Source organism: Halyomorpha halys, unplaced genomic scaffold (genome assembly GCF_000696795.3).
Source record: "Halyomorpha halys isolate HHAL.00 unplaced genomic scaffold, Hhal_1.1 Scaffold664.1, whole genome shotgun sequence".
Taxonomy (NCBI): domain Eukaryota; kingdom Metazoa; phylum Arthropoda; class Insecta; order Hemiptera; family Pentatomidae; genus Halyomorpha; species Halyomorpha halys.
This window is the reverse complement of record NW_027115162.1, coordinates 950352-970331: the sequence shown is the minus strand read 5'-3', so window position 1 is coordinate 970331 and position 19980 is coordinate 950352. Positions and strand designations below refer to the sequence as shown.

Sequence of the window (19980 nt, the reverse complement as noted above, 5' to 3'; positions counted from 1 at the left end):
AATAAGGGATATCATTAGCAAATATATAAATGCAATGTTTTCCCGTCTATCGTCATTACAATTGACATGGTTGATATGTTGCAACAGCTCACTTACAAGTTAACGTGACACTAACATCAATTGTACTATCAACTATAACACTGTTACTATCAGACACATTGGTAGTGGGCATGGTTCTACATTTTTTTTTTTTTTACTGATAGTAATAGTTAAAATTTAGAGATTTAGATTTTCGATTCGGAATCGTTCACTGAACAACTTTTTAGCACTAGTAGATATCGAAGTATTGAATCATTCGATTCTATACTACTGAGAATGAAACCAATTCATTAGTACTTAGTTTTCACATGGGTAATTGGACATGACATGGGATTTTCAAATGTGAAGGGGAATATAAATTTATTATTTTGGTTTAAGAAGTAAAATATGATTTGCACGAAAACCTTGTTAACATGCCAACATTCTTTATTGAAATGGTTAAATTTTCTCTCTTAAATGTGTACTCATTTGGTCAAACCTATTTTTGATGTATATAATACTTCCAGGTCTGGCAATAATTTATCAAGAAACGCCAGGTTCACGTTTCAGAAGTTTTCCACTTCCTCTCTTAAAGAAGTTAGGTCTAAAGTACAGGGAGTGAAACGTAAACTTGATTCTTTTGAACCTCAAATTGATGGTCTTTTATCATTGAAACATCATGTCTAGATGGGTCTAAGTTATGGAAACCTTTCATATTCCCTGCTGTAGTAAGTCCTTAACATGTATTATATTACGTTACGTCCTTACCATGAGTGGAAAAAGCCAAATGCACTTCACCTCAGGAAGGTCTAGGACACCTGAAATTAACGGATCACCAGCAAATTTAATGTAGCAAAGAATTTCTTTGGAGAACGGCTTCTATTATTGCTACAGTATCGTAAGAGTCAAACTTTAATATATTTTTCACCAATTTCACAAAAGGTCTTTCCATTGCGGCTATAATTTAATATTTTGTGAAAATAGGTTTTCTCTTATATTTTATTTATCTACAGTTATATGTATGACTAATTGAATGATAATGACACAAGGCTCCTAGAAATAGGGAATAAATGTACTAATGCCAGCATTCTACTGACTCAGTGGATACTAAGGATTGGGTGAATCCATAACCATAGATGGAATTTAATAAAATTTATACTCCACCATTTTAACGCTAGACATTTGCTTCAACTTTAGCCCCAATTGGGTTGGTTGATTTCAAAATATACGTGTGTTTTGCGCGTTGGTAAGTTAACAAAATGTTTCAATGAATAAAATTCCTTACATAAATTTTTAATCTCGATTTTCTAACTTTGGTCAGAATAGAGTGGTAACCTTTAGAGTTGCCACCTCTATTCCTATTCTGGGAAATGTTTCCAAGAAAACAATAGCTTGTTACTATCTATAAATAAACATGTGAATACTCTATTTCTGAAATTATATTGATATGATTGAAGCAGCTTCACCCCCTTTGCGAAACTGTATTGTTATTAACCAGAAACATATATGAAGAGAAGATGGCTGGGGTACGGTCAAACGTTTTTAGATTGAAAAGAATGGTTTGTTTATACGAATATGTTATTTCTTAAAGTTGTCAATTTCGAATAAGGGTTGATGCCATATAACAAGTTTTTTTATTTTTGACTGCACCCTCCAACCATCTTCTCCTCGTATAAGTCATCCACGCTCAACTATCTCTCATGATTTTAAATTAACATAATGTCCTTCACCTTTGAGGCTTCCCGCTGACTGATAATAAAATCCCTGTGGAGAAAAATCGTTAAATAGCAGCTCCCAATAAATGTTATTTGAGACAACAGAAACAATTTAACTGTATGGTGGAGTACGAATTCATGAAATACGAACTCATTACTCGCAAAAGCACTCTTCGGTTGTTCTATTTATCTATCTAATCCATTATCTTACTCGATACATCGATATACAGAAACCGCTTAGATTGAAAAGAATGGTTTGTTTATTTGAACATGTTATTTCTTAATGTTGTCAATTTCGAATGAAGGTTGATGGCATATGACAAGATTATCAAAAAATTTTCTATACGATAATATCAGCTCTACGGCTAAGCCTTGTCATTATTGGTAATATTATTAGCCATGCTTCCTTCCAGATTCAAAGCTTTAAATTCTGACACATCTGAAGAAAGTGACACTAGTGATACTCCTGCAGTGACCAAAGAAGCTTTGGTATTTATTTATTTTTCAACTGACAACACATTTAATTTATACCAAATGGACTTTTAATTTATTAATTTATTCTAAGGAACAAAAAGCAATAGCACAGTACCAGATAGCTCTGCAACTTGAACAGAAAGGAGAATGGGAACAGACCGAGAAATTATTGAGGGAACTTTTAAAGAACGACATAATTGCTCAGGTAATTTGGATCGTAAAAAGTGTTCAATGTATGGTAAACAATTAAAAAGTTAAGATTGAATTACTTTTGTAGTGACAAAAGTTAATCATGAAATATACTACATTTTAAATCAGTTTCTGTTCCTTTTTTAAATTTCATCTTTTAACTATTATTTAATGCTTCATGTTAATTTTAGTGTTAATAGTAATATAATAATATGTTAATATTAATGCTGCATGGTTATGTTTTTACAGAACTCAATTTTCTGATAAGATTATGGTATCATATCTGTTAATTTTCTGATTATTCTATGGTGTTTGTTATTTTTCTAATAAAGGCATGTTTTCTTATTTTCAGGGGTGGTTGTTGATCCTCCTTATCTGATAAGGGAACCTTTTCAATTTTCCTATGAACCGTGTCTCTTCAAAACGGTTTTCCTTATCACACCTAGACTACTTCCTTATCTAGTTATAACTTAATCATTAATATAACAAGTGACAGATTAAATTTTGTTACATTAAAGGGATTTGTGTATCATACACTTCTGGTTTTTTAATTTTCAAATCCTCTTTATTTATATATAATTACAATTACAAATATATGATAATACATAGTATATATACAGATTACATACTGACTTTGACATACTCTGCTGTAGATTCTAGACAGGATTATATTTACTAAACAGTTAATGTAGACAGGAATGTATAGATATAAGAGTTAAACCTAGACTTAGGTAAATTTAATAAACTATTACAGTTTAAGTGATAAAAAGCAGCTTCTGAGCAAATTTATTATTAAACCTCTTGCCCTATGCATTGAAAGTAGGGGAAGTGTTGAAATATTTGAACATCAATATTCTAATTCATAGTCTTGGTTAAATGGCTGGTGCTTATCATTAGTCAATGCTCTATGTTATACTACCAACAACAACCTCATAATACCTTTTATTAATGTTCCTCAATCATCTTTCAAATCTTTATACATTTGAATAGTTTCTAATCCTATTTATAGCGCCAGAATCCTATCTAGTTCAGCTCATTTTGATAATCCTGTTTTTTTATTGAAACGGCTATGGTCCAGAGAACTAATGGTTGGTTTTCCCTCTTAAAATCTCAGAGCTTTTACTCTACCTCTATTGGGTTCGATACCATTGAAATCATACCATATCCATATCATTGGAAGTGGAGAGCTCAGGTATCTTTTTCTAGCATGCGTAGTAAGTTCATTCCAAAGATTTTCTCTTGGGTTTAAGTCAGTCCATTTAAATACCCTTCATAAATGCTGAATTTCTGAATCATTGAAAATTTTTCGTCTAATAACTCGAAGGCTTTGTATAGTTTTTGGCATGCTGAGTGTGTTAATCAAGTTTATAAAAAGTCACTGAAAAAGCTTAATGGATGCCAATCTCTCCTGGACCTATATATTTATAAAATATAATTATCTGCGTACTCCCTGCATACTATTATTTAATTGTTGTTTTTAAAATTATTTTTTGCAGATAACTGGGAAGGTGTCTGGATCTGGAAGTGTTCAAAGCTCTCTTGTTCATTTGAAATACTGCATTACATTGAATCTTGGTCATTGTCTTGCTCAACAAAAGAAGATAGAGAAAGCCTTAAAGTTTTATATAAAGGTATGTCTCTTGTCTGTGTAAACTCCACAGATTTAGAAAGATAAAATACTTGACTATGTTTTTGGAAATTTAAAATTTTCTTTAATTGTTTTATAAGCAACCTTTTATTTCTACATGTTATTAGTACATCATTGTAAATATAAATTCTTCATTCTCATTCAGGATTTCCAGCAGACTTTAATTCCTTGAGGATAGGGAATTTTACTTTGCCTAATAATTGCATATTATCTTTTAGCTAGTCGTAATTTATGAAATATAATAAAGAGTTTACAATTCTTATGCATTCACAAATGTACTTTACTTGATTACATGTATTTTGAAAATGGCTCATCTGGTTTGGCTCAAAGTTGGGGATAGTCTAGTAAATATTTTATTAAATTTTATTGACTACTTCCTTTTACCCTTATAAAAAAAAAAAAAAACTCCTTTCTGGATCCTCCTGTCTTTCAACAGCTCATTCCATAGCATAAGATCTCAAACCAATATGAGATAAAAATCATGAACTTTGAAATATATTTGTTTTACATCCTAATAGAAATCTCCATAAAATGTGATAATCACATTATATACAAGATTATATTAGAAAAAAAGAAACACTGAGGAAGCTATAAGTTCTGTTTCAATATACCATTCCTGACTGTCCGGAACTGTATGGAGCATGGAAGTTTTTGGGGAGAAAAACCCGTACTATTCCTACTCCAGGCAGTCAGAAGAGGTTGTTGGTACAGTCCTTTACTGACCTACAGTGCAGCAGATTTTTTTTTGTTTTCTGAAAAATTTAAATAACATGTCTGCAATTTGCTCTCTCCATTATTTAATTAGTTGGCAATGTATTTTTCATTATTAAAATTTATTCAATACTGACTTATGGATTTCTATCAATATCAAGGTTATTACTTATTTTTATATTTTCACCTATTTCAGTGAAACATTCTAATTTCATTTATGAATATATGAAATATATAGTAAGGGAAAGTATTGGGATTGTACATAATTTCGAATTTTTTACTGAAATAGACATCTTCTGGTACTCTGAGACTAAATAACCAAGTCACCCTAAATGGTCTATGTGTCTGTATGAAGTCTTATGCAACTGAAATTACATATTTAGATCATCATGTTTTTGCCTGAGATGATACTTTTTAAGGCAACTTTTTCTTTTAAATCAACTAACTGGAAGTACCACTTCATATTACTGATTTTATGTTTTTCCATAACTGCTTTAACATTGGACTAAACTCAGTAAATTAATGTATAATTAAGTGGCCTTTAATATCAGCTTGGTCTTATCCTCATTGAAATCATTTGGCAGGGCTTATATCATGAATTTTTTAAAAATATCTTAAAATACTTTCAATTTTGTTTATGAAAAATAAATAACCAGTTCTCATTGTAAGTAATGATAAACAATGGATAAATATAAAATATTAAAGAATTTAATGAATAACTAAAGGAGAAAAATAGATACAGGAGTTTAAATTGGAAAAAGCTGAAACCGCGGATCTCTTCCCATCACTTATATGGCTTCATTACTGTTGTATACTTGCCAAGAATAAAGTTGATTTTCATTATATTCACTTTGAGAACCCCAAAATACAAATTTTTATATCAAGTGAAAGTTGTGTGATGCCTAGACCACACCTAATTTCTACTTCAGTTGTCTCACTATTAAAGAAATGTATATATAATTCCTTCATGACTAAATAAATTATGTCATGTTGCTTGGACTCCTACAAAAAAAAAAGTAGTGAGAATGTGGAAATAGTGAAATATGACTATCTTTCATAATACCTTTTTTTTTCTGACTCAGCTAACCTTAAGTCTCGGAGTATGTAAAGTGCATTTTGTATTATATACCAAAAAAATAAATTTAGCTTCCTAATTGATATATTTAGAAATCTTTAATTTTTGGATTATTAATGTTAAAAAAAAAGATAGTTTCAAAATTACTCTACAAATGTAGTAAGTAACTAAGGTTGGCAAAAAAGACTGCTAGGCCCACTTGCCGGATGAGTTTCCCGCACTAGATACCAATATCAATACCAACAATTAATTTTGGAATTATATTAGTAATCATTTATTGATTGTTTTTATTTCACCTTACACCATTTTCAATCTTGTTTTAGATTTTTTCATGTATACTTGCTTGTATATTTTCTGATTTTTTGTCTTTGAATAAAATACGTTTCATGAATGTTTACTTTTGATTATTTGAAAATATTTTTTCAGGCTACGAAATTGGATAATAGTGACCTTAACTTATGGTATCGAATGGGTAAACTAGCCATGTCAATGCCTGATTTACATTTGGCAGTTTCAGCTTTTGAAGAGGTATCATATTTTTGAGTATATGTTTTTTTTCCAATTTAATTGTAAAATCTTAATTTTTAATTTTTTTTTTTTTTATAGGGTTTGAAATGTAGTCCTAATCATTGGCCTTGTATAGATAATCTTGTTACAATTACTTTTGCTCTCGGTGATTACATGGCATGCCTTTTTTATATATCAAAGGGCTTAAATATGGATGTTGGTTTTTTAAAAGGTCATTTTTTCAAGGAAAAAATATTTGATTTATTTCCTAGTTTGATTTCAGGATTCAGCATGTATTATCCTAATTGGTAAGAAACATTTTAATTATGTAAAACTTTATCGGTCCACTTTCTATTGTTTTTATATGAAGTAGAAAGTTTTTATTCATTGTTCTTGTTTTTGGTCTAATTATTTTCCAATTTTCTTATTTCTTTATCACCTTCTTCCCTATAATTCATGGACTTGATATTTGATAGTTAATTGATATTTAGTTTTGTGAATTACTTTGTTACATAAATTCTAAATTGATTTAAAACATCCTTCTTGTAAGACTTCTCTAGAAAAATATTCTTTGTTATATTATGAACTATCTTTCTCTATCTTATTTTTTCTACTTTCTTGGCAAATGAATTGGAAAAACTCAACCATTGCTCTTTCTACTTGAACTGTATTATACTGTACTGTTCTGTTTGTATTTTATGGTTGATAATACTGAGTTTCAATTTTAAAATATTTATCAATAAAAAAAGTTAAATGATGTTTTTGTATTTTTTATGAGTCTACTTAAAGTAAGGAAACTATTCGACTAATAGTCTCATTTACTCACTTTTATATTTATTTCGAAGTTTAATTCATAAGTAATTAATTATTAGTTTAATAATTCAGTATTTTTCAAAATGCTTCAACTTACTTTTGATTAATCAAGAAATTTTTAGTTGTTTTATATTTTGTTTTTTTGTTATAAAATATGTTAGTTATCAGTAATTTATTGACAGTTTATTTTTATTTTTGTTTTGTTAAATTTTCCATGTTCCTTAATTTCTACTAAAGAAATGTTTATAGATTGTATTTTTAGTTAGCTATATTATAAATAGGATTATATTATTATATTTATTTATTTGAAATTCACACCAAGTATTTTTTGGCAAGTTTTTTCTTTTATACAGTTTTCAGTTTTCCTTTTCCTTCTAATTTTGTTTGTTTGTTCTTCTTAAATTTTAATTATATTATCTGTTTTGTTATTTTATTCTCTAGGTCAATCAACCTTTGTACATCTCTAGACTATAATATCCATGTATCAATCATATCCTGGTTCATGTTTATCTATATAGACTATATCATCCATGAATCATATCCTGGTTCATATTAATCTATATAGACTATTACATCGGTGTATCATATCCTGGTTCATGTTAATCTATTTAGACTACCACATCCATGTATCATATCCTGGTTCATGTTAATTTGCTAATACATAATTTTTCTTACAATTGGCTGAACGTAGCTGTTATATGTTAATGTTCATTCTGTTTACATTTTTGTTCATATCCATTTTATACTCTGAGTTTAGGACGGCCATATAATTTTTTTTTTCAGTATACTTACTGAAGAATAATACAGCATACTTTTTATTCTTAACATCCTTTTTATAGCCATTTTCCTCTGAAACCTGACTCAATCGATCTTAGTTCAGACAAATTAAATGATTTATACAAAGAAGCAGAACTATTGAGGGATAAGGAAATTGAAAAGTGCCAAACTAAACATTTTAAATGTGAAGATGTTTTGAGACCTGTATGTAAAGTAAAATCAGATAGTTGGATTGATGTATCTAAATTATTACTGTACCTGTATGATACCACTGAACAAAATACACCTCAAAAGGTAAATTTATTGATTTTTTTTTTTTATCTATGTATTCATTTATAGTTTTATTCAAAAATAACTATTGTAATTATGTTCACCGACTTTGTAGAATTATATTTTCTATTAAAGGTATCCTGTAAAAATTTACTTCTATGAATAAATATTTTTGCATTTTTTGTTTGTATTTTGGATGTACTTGTAAATAGTTTTATTCATTTTATAGATTGCTTTTAGTCCCTTTAAGTTCACTGCAGTTGGTGACAATGGAAGCGAGCCAATGGAGATTGAATACGATGAAACTGATGATGATATTGAGGAAATAGATGAAAAACCACAGCAACCTCCAGAAGTTGATGAAGAGGAACCAGGTAGAATTTCACACTTATTTACAGTCAAAATTTGTTTAGAAATATTTTTTTAAATTATTGAAAGTGAGGCATATAATTTTAATATAGTAATAATATTAATATTTGGTGCTCTTAAATTTGAGTATTATAATTTGTAATGGATATGTCTATTTGAAAAGTTTACTTCGTAGAAGTAATTTTTTTTAAATTTTCAAACCCTCCTAAGTAACACCATTATATATGTTACAACTATTCAATTGACCGTTTGGAAAGTATGATTGTAAGACTAGTAGAAGAGTTAGGTTTAGGATGGAAAGAATGTACAAAAATAGAGTTTAAAGTATATTCAATATTGTACTTTGGCTCGTTTCTTGTTTTTGTTTATTTAAATTTATCATCTCATCAATTCAAGTATAAAAATATTTAAAGCTGAAGAGCTTGTTTGTATGAAATTTCAGGAACTACCACTCCAATTTAAAAAAAAAAAAATCTGTTGCATTCCATAGACCATTTATTGAGTTTATAATAATAATAATAATAATCTTTATTTATTCTGGGATTGACCCCTTTAGAATAATTTACAGACGTCAAAATTAGGCTTTAGAGCCTTAGACTAAATTATAAAATAGAAATGAAATTACAAGATGTCATAAAATAAAATAATACAATGAATTTAAAAACATACAAATAAACAATAATAATTAACAGAATATGAAAAATAATGATAAAACAAATAAAATAAAACCACTTGTCATATCATAAAACATAAGATGACTTCTGATAGTTGGTTAATTTAGATATTCCCCGGAGTAAAAGTTGGGGGATATTACCCAAATTAATTATTATGTGCTAGTATGGCTGGTTGGAATAAAGAATTACTTATAATTTGCTGGTAATGAGTGGACTGTATTTATAATAAATTGATATAATATGCTTTTAAAATAAAATACCTCTATTCTCTCTTTATAAGTTTTCTGAAACGGTTTGAACAAAATGGTTACAATATGGTTAGTTGGTTAGTGATAGTTTTGGTTTCATGACATTAATTGATTTAAATATTACATTTTACATGTTTGATATTCTTGAGATTTGAAAGTTGGTTCTGGTGTGAATATGAAGATGAAATAAGAGTTCCCTCTTGGTTCTTTTCCCTCATCCTTCTGCCGCCGCCGCTGCTTCTCTCGCCTGAGTGTAAAGTTTTATTCCTTCATGATTATTATCAGAAGAGACCTTGAAGAGTTCTGTCCTCTTCTTCTCCTGTCCAGGTCAAGATGGCTACTCTATTGGTACTACCCCTATTTTATTGGGGATCAAGATGGCTGCCCAGGTCTCCTATCACTTATCTTTGCCACTAGATGGCATAATGAATTTCAGTTCAGAAGTGAGGGGGCACCTTTCTTAAACAATAGTAAATAAAAGAAAAAAGATGATAAGTCTGAAGGCCGTGAGCGAGTATTGCGGGAATGCACTGAGGACTTGAATTGAAGGATATCTGAGATGTATGATGGACGGCGGGATTGGATAACTTGATAGAGAAAGGAAGCAAGGAAATATTTACGACAGAAGGAGGGGTAAAACCACTTCAACTCTTCATAAAATCGGGTGACAAAGGCGTCCCTCGGGGCCCCGAGGATGAATCGTACAAAGCAATTATTTAACCGTTTTAATTTTGGTTCGAGATCCCCAGAGACACCTCCGTAAACCACACAGCAATAGTCAAAGTGGGGAAATATTAAGGAAGTAACCAGGAGCCTGAGTGTTTCAAAAGAAAGTAGGTGACAAAGATAATTTAAACGCTTCAAGGTGGAAAAGGTACGACGAGAAATATCGGAGACATGGTTTTTCCAGGAGAGAGTTTGGTCTACAGTGAAACCAAGGTTTTTAACCTATGGATGGAATTGTATTGGATTGTTGTTTAGGAATAAGGCTGGAATAAGAGGAATAGTTTTCGCGAGGTGATTGCCTTTGTCTTCTCTGCATTCAACTCAAGTTTGTTTTCTTGTGCCCACTGACCAATTCTATTGAAGTCTTCTTGAATCTTCTCCGTAGCAACTACTTAACCAGACGTACTTGATTTTCGCCAGTTTCTGCTTCTGCCTGGCTAACCAGTAGAGGTGCTTGTTGGCAGGCGTCATTGCTTTGCTCACATATACCCAGTGCTTGTCGTTTTCATCCCAACCTAAGTGGCGAGTGGAGAAATCCCTCTTAGCTCTTCTTTGCCCCACCAGCTCATCTCTTAGTGTTTGACGGACAAATCTCACTATAATAATGAGATAATATTATACTCAACTTCTTTTTTGATTTTATTGAAAACCATTAAAGTCCTCAAGTTTTATAACATCCCGTCGAACTTCAAAGAAATGGAGAAACCATAGGCATATTAAGAAGCTTACATAGGTATGTGTCCATAAACATTGTTGTGACAATTATATGCTGATAGAAGCTAATGCACTCCTAAATTGGCTTGTTAAAGTTTGAAGATATTGTGTGAAACATGATATTTTTTCATATAAAATTGGAGGGTAAAAGTCTATCGCTGATCAGACAAATCATTGTACTTGTAGAAAATGTCTGCAAAAAATGAAATTATACAACATTTTAATAGGTTGTCATGTATTGTATGTAATTTCCATGTAATTAAACTGAAAACTGAAACACTACAATAAAGGAATTTTTTATTTTATTTGATTGGTCCATTTGTTTTTTGATATTAATGGCAGATAGATCATATTCGCTTGATCAGATACATGGTCATGGTCATGTACTCATCAGGGGACAAGAAGTTATACATATTATTGTAAAAGAAACCTTAATTTTTAAATTATGAGAGATAGTTGACCACGGATGATGAATGAGGAGAAGATGGTTGAATAAAATAAGTTAATCAAACTTATTTGTGTTTTTCATTGACCGCACCCCCAACCATCTTCTCCTCATCCTTAATTTTTAAATTATTAGAAAATAATATTTTATTGCTATTTTTTTAAAAGGTAAATCTGGAAGATCTAATGGGACTTTAATAGAAAAATTGGCATCCAGTCAGAAACGAAGATCTGCTCGTGTTAGGAGTACAGTTAGGAGAGAAGAACCTAGCCTGGCTGAAGCATTCAGGAAACTTATTCCTAGCCATCTTCTGTTAGTATTTATGACATATTTTAAACAATACTTCCTCTTTCATATTTAATGTATACGTAAATGAAAGTAAAAATTATTCTTCATTTAAACAATATTTTAAAAAAGTATTGTGCAATTGCCCAATATTTAATTAAAAATTATTGTTTATTTACCCACTTTTTTCTTTTGTTACTGGTAAAACCTTAAAGTCATTCAAATTTTAAATAGGTATTTCATTTATTACATTGGTATTGTTATTAATTTTTATCCTCAGACTTTCCTAATTGATTATTCCTACCTTGTTCAATAGAGATTCCACAATTGTGACTTCATGTATGCCTAATGCTTTATGTTCTATAGCCTTTATCATACTCCCACATTAGACCTCGTTCACCAAGACCTTCTGACTACATAATTCTTCCTGGAGGTCATATACTGTTCAGTCCACTAGAATGTATTTTTATTTTATGTAAAGTTCTGAGGCAGAGAGATAATTTTATTGTTAAAAAGGCCGGCAATGAACACTTTTTTTATATAGTATTAAAGATTGAAAAATATTTTTAATTCACTTAGCTAACCCTAAGATAATACTATAGTGTTAGCCTGTTGTGTTTTTTTATTGGCTTAAGATTTTTTTTATGTTTAGTAGCCTGTTGTGGTTTTTTATTGGCTTAAGATTTGTTTTTATGTTTAGTAGCCTATTGAGAACATGTTCTTTTGTTTTCAGGCCTTTAGATTCAAAACGAGAAGGAGATTGTCTCTCAGATGAACTGGATACAATGGATTTGTACAAACTGTTGGAATTGAAGGAAAGCAGTGAAACAAATAAAGCTGAAAAGTCAACTGAGAAAGAAAGGAATGAGTGAGTAAGAGTTCCTTTCTCAGGAATTCCTTTAAATTACAAATTTCATATGTCAGTGTGTTAAAAAATTTGATTAATTTCTTTAAATTTTGCTTATATCAAATAATTAGCTTTCATGTTTAAGTAAAGTGTGCTATAATAAGTTGTGTTTGATGTAATATAGCAATACATAGTTGGAGTTTTCATCTTGTGATGTTTTGTGTTAGCTTCAGCCAAAAGATTCTGGGCATTATTTTATAAGTATTTTGTCATTATATTTTAGACATTTATTGAAAGAGGATTATTTTGGAACAGAAAATGAAAAAATGGATGTAGCTACATTTATTGAAGAAATTGAACATTCTGAAAGAAATATAATAGATACAATGCACTTGCTATTGATGAGATTGTCAGAAAAGTGGAAGCTCCATTGGCCTGAAGTTTTAGGAAATTATTTTGTGCAAATAAACATAATCGTTCAGTAAGTTAGATAGAGGTTGAAACATTAAGGTCTTAACAATGTTTATATTTTAATTATATTATAACTCTCTTAATTTATTTTAGACGCTATTATCCAGTCGCCAGTCAGCCAAAAGAGAGACCTTTAGATTTTTATGAAGATGTTAATATTTTGTTATTCGGTGAATTTTTATTACAGCAATGGATGAGTAAAGGAAAACGGAAGGGTCTTCCTAGTCCTTTAGGTCTAAAGTGAGTAAAGATAAATTGAATTTGTTTCTTTGTAATGATAATTTCAACACTCAAATTATAGATGTGTTAAAATTAGGGCTATATATGACATAAATTATTTCATATTAGCCTTCTCAGTTTGAGAATATTCTTATTACATTTTTATGTATATATGATTATGTTTATCTTTATTACAGTTCTTGCAGTGGTGAATTTTCTTCTTTGAATTTAGGAAAATTAAATCATCAGGCAGCCTTGACAAATGATATTGATTTTATTGCGAGGTCTTATTGGTTGGAAGTTCTACTTTTTCTTCACTGTGGAGATAGAGAAGCTTCTGTTAGAGCATTACAGCAGGTAAGCGTAGCTTTAATAAATAAATTAAGTAAAGTTACCGACTTTTTCCTAAAAATAGTTTTATGAGTATTTAATATATTTAAATGTGATCAGTTTGTAGATTTACTTTTTTTGCAAAGTATACTCATGAAGAATCATTCCTGAATTTTAATAAACTTATATTTTTTTATTACTCATCATTTTTTAATGTGATGTGAATTTACTTATTCTATTTGATAATATAGTTTCTATTCTTTTCATAGAATTAAGTTTGTTTGCTTGGGTGAGGGGGAAAGGAGAGAATTTTTTGAGGTAATATTGCCCTCAAAACCCTTGAAAAATTGATGTTTTTTCTGATATTTTGAAAAAATATCATAAACAAAATGGTAGCATATTTCATATTGATTTAAATGTTTTTCTATCTTTAAAAGAATCCTAAGAAATCATTTGGGCTGCAATATTAGAAAAAGAATTTCTGACAACGAACTTCAAAAAAGTGACAAATTACAACTTATCAAAAATATCCTTGTGAGTGATCAATTGAAAATTGGTAATTTTTTATCATCATTTATCTCAAATACGTTTGTTTAACTTTTTATATTATGTTTGTTTTATTTATTAATTCGTTGGTGACCAGACTTATCCTCTTAGAGATAATTCTATTATTGAGAACAGAATGTAAAACTGGAGCCAGTTGCATATGATTACGGAACCTTTGAACTATGAAGTTAAAGTTGTTATTATAATTTTTAAAACTCAGGTTCAGTTCTTTTCCTTTTGTTAAAAATCCCATCAACTCCTCCTACATTTATAATGTTAATTGAGTTTAGGCAGGCTTCAGTCCCTAATAAAGGAGTGAAGTAGCTCATTTGAGTAAATAACTAGACACCAAACTCCTGGACCCATGTTTTAGCCCAGCTGAGTTTCAAAAATAATTTGCTCTTTATCAGTTATGATGAGATCGGGGACCCCCATGTTGCATCTTATAAAGTTGGTATCTGATCCTTTAATTTGTGGAAAACCAGGCAATTGAGTGTAATCCTCACCAGATCACCTCCTTGCTTCACCATTGAAGTACCAGTACCTCCTTATTCAGTGCTTAATATGAGACCATTCATGAATGGTTGTACTTTTTATTTATTGATTTTGTTTTCATAAGAACCATTGGGTTCTTCTTTTAACAAAGAAGTTAGTTTATATCAAGTTTGAAAATTTAACAGTTGCCTTTGTTTTGTTGGTTTTCAAATCATTTCTGTGCAACAGAGAATGTGTTATAAGGTCAGTGATATTCTCCTATATTGATTCATAAAAGATTCTCGGGAATTTTTTTTCCATAGCATTTCAGATACCCATGCTAATAGGTGTATATAATTCAAATTTTAATTAACAGTGAATCATTTATCATAACATTCTTTACTAATGTTATGCCATAATATACAATTGTTTACATATATTCATGATTTTATGAAATGTTATCATTCACTAAATTTCATTTCTTTTTTTCAGATTATTGATGATGAGCGATGTGAAAAAATTGAAATCAAGATTCCTAATGTTACTTACAATTCTTTAATCAGTTCTAAAATTGCTACAACCCTTTTAAAAGCCTTAAAGCGGTATATATTCTTGTTTATTCACTTTATTTTTAGATAGTTTTGATATAACCAAGAAATATCGTTCATTATTATCTGTTTTTTTAAGAGTGTTTTTATCTGTGAGTTTTAATTATTTAAGCTTGCCAAGGGAAAGCAAAATAAAGCCCTCCTGTTTCACTGGCACATTGGTTATTAATAAACCTTTAACATCTCAACTTACTGGACATCATCATAAAACAACATTAATATGTTTGTTTCTGATGTTGGACATTGTAAGACCAAGCAAAGTTTACAAAATATTTTCTAACAATATTTTGTAATTTCCTGAACAAATATTATAACTGTTTAGCTTTTTCAATTGAAATAGAAGTCTTTAACTATATAAAACAGTATGGGGTAACAGTTGGTATATGTTATTTATAAGACAGGTAGTAACAGTAGATATATGTTATATATAAGATATGCAGTAACAGTAGATATATGTTATATATAAGATAGGTAGTAACAGTAGGTATATGTTATTTATAAGGTAGGTAGTAACAGTGGATATATGAGATAGGTAGTAACAGTTGATATATGTTATATATAAAATAGGTAGTAACAGTAGATATATGTTGTATATAACATATGTAGTAACAGTAGAAATATGTTATATATAAGATAGGTAGTAACAGTAGGTATATGTTATTTATAAGATAGGTAATAACAGTTGATATATGTTATATATAAAATAGGTAGTAACAGTAGATATATGTTATATATAAGATAGGTTGTAACGGTAGGTATATGTTGTATACAAGATATGCAGTAACAGTAAATATTTGTTATTTATAAGATAGGTACTAACAGTGGGTATATGCTCAAAACAAGATAAGTAGTTATAGTAGGTATATGTTATATATAACAAAGTAGTAATGTTTTAAAATAATTAAATGTAGACTTGTTAGAATAGCCTTAGTACTGTTCTCTTATCTTAATGTATCGGTGTAGTTTTTTCATAAGCACTACTTTATGATGGAAGTTTTTATTTTACAGATTAACTAAAAACATTTACAAATCGTTTATAGACTGTTCAGTAACTGAAGAGATTTTTTGAGTTAATTATTGCCATGTGTGAACCAAATCTTTAATTGCTGTTACTGTTGTTGTTATATTATGACCAAACCTTTTCTGAGATACTCTGCTTATGTATGTACAATATTCATTGATCTACGTCTTGGCAGTATTGTCTGCGTTGTTTAAGCTTTTCATTCTATTGTGAGATCAGTAGTCTCCTTCCTTAATATGAGCAAACTTTCTTTGTTCAAATTTTTATTTCAATATGAAAAGTATCAATATATTTTGAATATCAATCTGATTTTCATTTAATAAGGTTGTTCTGCATCTTATTTCTCTCATGAAATTATAAGTTGTTTAATTTTGTTTCCTTCTTTTTTTTTCAGAAAGGGTTTTGTTTCTCATTACTATTCACCCTGTCATTAAATTAGTTTTTAATATACCTAATTAATTAATTTTTTTTTTAGGAATAAAAGTTTATCACAAGTTTTGGATTTGTATAATTCTGGATATTATAATGAAGTCACTGATATTCTTAGTGATTCATTATCAGTGGATCCTGATAGCACTGCCACTTGTGACACGATTTCTCGCTCTATGCAATATGCTATTATCTTGGATTGCTTTTGGAAACTTGTAAAATATGAGGTAAGAGTTTTCTGAATATTTATTTGTATGTTAAACCATGTGAATGGAAACAAGTTTATATTTTTCCTATTTGTTTATATTTTGTGTATTTATTAATATCGTATTGGTCAACCAACTGTCAGCCATCAGAATTGTTGTATAAACTCCTGGTTTAACTATTTAAATATTTCTATGGTAGAATGCCCGACAAGAGAGACTTGGAATCCTCAAGTTTGTTGATATACATGTACATTTTGCTGACAGTGATAGTTGAAATAATATTAATACTCATCTATCACATCCTGATTTTAAAAATGTAATTACTTTGTTACTGTACTTCATAAGATTAAGATACAGCTAGATGTCTATAAGAAATGCATACAATTATTTTGTCTGGAATTTGTTTTGATGAACTTTTAACATTTGACATGTCTTCAAATTATTTTTTTTGTTATAGTATTGAAACAAATCTTTTTTTTTTAAATTTAAGTTGATAATTGTTGATTGGATTTATTCTGCAGACAGGAATTAGATTGTTGGAAAGTGACGATTTGAATTAATAGATAAAGTAAAGCATATTAAACCTCTGACTTAAATTTGTGATTTAAAAAATAATAATAATAATGTAAAGACCAGGGAAGATGAAAATTATGAACAAAAAAGTTTGATAATATTGAAAAGATGTGTAAAATCTATTTTATAAATTGGCACTTCTGCTTGGTCTATTTTATCAAAGAAGTTGTAACATTCCAGTTCTATAACCACGTTAAATATTTAATTTCAGTTTTGTATTTTTTGTTTTTGTGTTAGGCTGATAACACACACAGACAATCAGAGCATTTTGAAAGACTTAGTTGTTTTGACTCAGGGGACCTCAAAACGTGTAGTACTGTCGAAAACTTGAATTTGAAATTTAGCACAATCACAATATTTTCCCTTACTATGTATTCCATTTATAGGTAAGTGAAAGTAAAAATTGGAATGCAATGAATCAAGGAAACGATAAGACATCTGTGGCTTAGTGTGACAAAAATCAATTTCCGTTTTTAGAGGTTTCTAGTTTTTTATGTTAAATTTTTTATCAAATATTACACTTTCACATACGAATACAATGCTCTTAAAAAATTCTATAACTTTTTTTTATATCCTTATACCCTAACAACAGATATCCAATTTCATTTCTGGAAATTCTCAGTTTCAGTTTGTTTTTTAATTTGAACATTGGTTGTTGTTGCTCCAAGCAATGTCTCATCATGCCTCATAATTCTCTAATTGCTTTTGTAAAAATAAATATTTATTACAAAAAATTAAAAATTTGTTTTGTAAATTTATACTCATGAGATTTCAATAGATGTTATATATTTCTGAGTTACTATAATGAATTTATTCTTTGTAGGAATGCTTGTACTGGATTGAATGTTGTTTACACGAGTCATTAAATCATTATAGGAATGTTACTGACGAAGAAGAAAGACAAGATTATGCTAAACTAATTGTTGAAACATTAAAGGGCATTTTAAATTTAGTTGATAATCAAGGTTATAATATTTGTAAGTTTCATTTATTTTTATTTTTTAATGTTTCCTAAACTATTTATAAATATTAGTTACAGTGTTATTAATATTTATATTTTTCCCTTCTTTAGTTATTTATTCATTTATTAAGAACATCTTCAAAGTATTTATTACGATTGATTATTTTTCAGTAATTCCCTTTAACTGTGGTATACAGTGAGAGAGAGATGGGGATAGATAACAAAAAGCAAAAAAAATAGGAATAAATATTTATATTCAGTGCTACAAATTACACATTGCATTACTTTAGGTAGCGAGGAAGAAAATAATTTAAATTAAAATAATTAATAAGATAGAGAAGCTTTGTATTGATGCTGGAAATGAAAAATATGTACCCTGAATTGAAATTGTTCACTTGCATTTTACATTTTAGACATCAAGGAACAAATTTGGAGTTCAGTGTCTGTCTGCCTTCATATTTATGTTCCTGCAAATTCTGACACTAATGTCGTTATAGCATTGTTTATGAATTGAATAAAATAAAAATAATTAACTGTATAAATTATTTATGTAATAATTAAATGTAAAAATTGATCTAAATATTAGTGACCCTCAAATTTCCTTTGAACAGTAATAAATATTAAATTTTTAATGGCAAAGTAAAAACTATTGGTCTCTAAAAGTCAAGTTTGTTTTAGATTCAAGAATAAGACATTGGTTTGCTAAAAATCAGACCTAAATCACTGTTATTCACATTTTTCTTCTAATTTATGAAGTAAGATAGTTAGTCAAAAGAAATTAGAAGAGTTTCACTTAATTTACAAGTTTTGAAAGATCAAATACAGAAATCTAGGATCAAGTTGGTTTTGGAGCTTAAATTCCTTAATTATTATTACTTTGTCAATATATTTAGGATTAGTCTTTAATAATTAATTTACTGACAAACTGAAAATATATAAATATATTTATGTACACATGTATTTTCTCTTTCAGTCAAAACTTTGGCCAATGATAGATTGTCAAGATTAGTTCACACTTTGAGTTCTATCATCAACCATCAAATGGAAGCTCCTGATAATTCTTCTGAAATGCCAATAGAAAGTGTCTCACCTTGGATTATTCTCCATTACATAATTAAGTAGTAAGTTTTATAAGAATACAATTTTTTTTTTCAGCTTAAAAAAGTATTTAATGTCTTAATCTAATCATTTGGTAAATACTATTAATTCTCTGCTGAGTTTGATGTTACTGTAACAGAAACATATAATAATACTAAATATACCTCATAAAACATTAAAACTATTGTCAAGTGTTATCTAATAGATAATTTTAAGACTGATATATTTCTATACTTTTTCTGTGGCACTAAGTTGATTGATAATTTATAAAAAGTAAAAGCATTATGCGCTATTCCCTTACTACATTCAATATTTTTTCTTAAAATTTTGTTCTACAAAACCTAAGGTACATGTGTTGTTTATATTTCATAGTATTTACATCTATTTTGGAACAAAAAAATCAGAAAATGACATAAATCCGCTTACCAGTAAAAATTATTATTTTTTTATGTTTTGAAAATGTCAATGTACATATTATAGCATTTTGTAATTAAATTTCCTTCATATATACCTTAATTATTTTAGTTTTAATGTTAATA

General features: G+C 28.9%; 1 protein-coding gene across 1 annotated transcript in view; it reads left to right on the top strand.

The window, feature by feature from the left end:
• Positions 1 to 1781: 1781 nt before the first annotated feature.
• LOC106685144 (calcineurin-binding protein cabin-1) overlaps positions 1782 to 19980 on the top strand; it is a 38043-nt gene continuing 19844 nt past the window's right edge. The window contains exons 1-16 of the mRNA XM_014427675.2: positions 1782 to 2222; positions 2299 to 2412; positions 3893 to 4027; positions 6257 to 6358; positions 6437 to 6645; positions 7990 to 8221; positions 8427 to 8571; positions 11541 to 11685; positions 12392 to 12526; positions 12789 to 12986; positions 13070 to 13216; positions 13393 to 13552; positions 15038 to 15147; positions 16650 to 16830; positions 18206 to 18359; positions 19317 to 19464. Coding sequence (XP_014283161.1) covers positions 2133 to 2222; positions 2299 to 2412; positions 3893 to 4027; positions 6257 to 6358; positions 6437 to 6645; positions 7990 to 8221; positions 8427 to 8571; positions 11541 to 11685; positions 12392 to 12526; positions 12789 to 12986; positions 13070 to 13216; positions 13393 to 13552; positions 15038 to 15147; positions 16650 to 16830; positions 18206 to 18359; positions 19317 to 19464 — 2405 coding nt within the window. The 5' untranslated portion in view covers positions 1782 to 2132. The remainder of the gene's footprint in view (positions 2223 to 2298; positions 2413 to 3892; positions 4028 to 6256; positions 6359 to 6436; positions 6646 to 7989; positions 8222 to 8426; positions 8572 to 11540; positions 11686 to 12391; positions 12527 to 12788; positions 12987 to 13069; positions 13217 to 13392; positions 13553 to 15037; positions 15148 to 16649; positions 16831 to 18205; positions 18360 to 19316; positions 19465 to 19980) is intronic.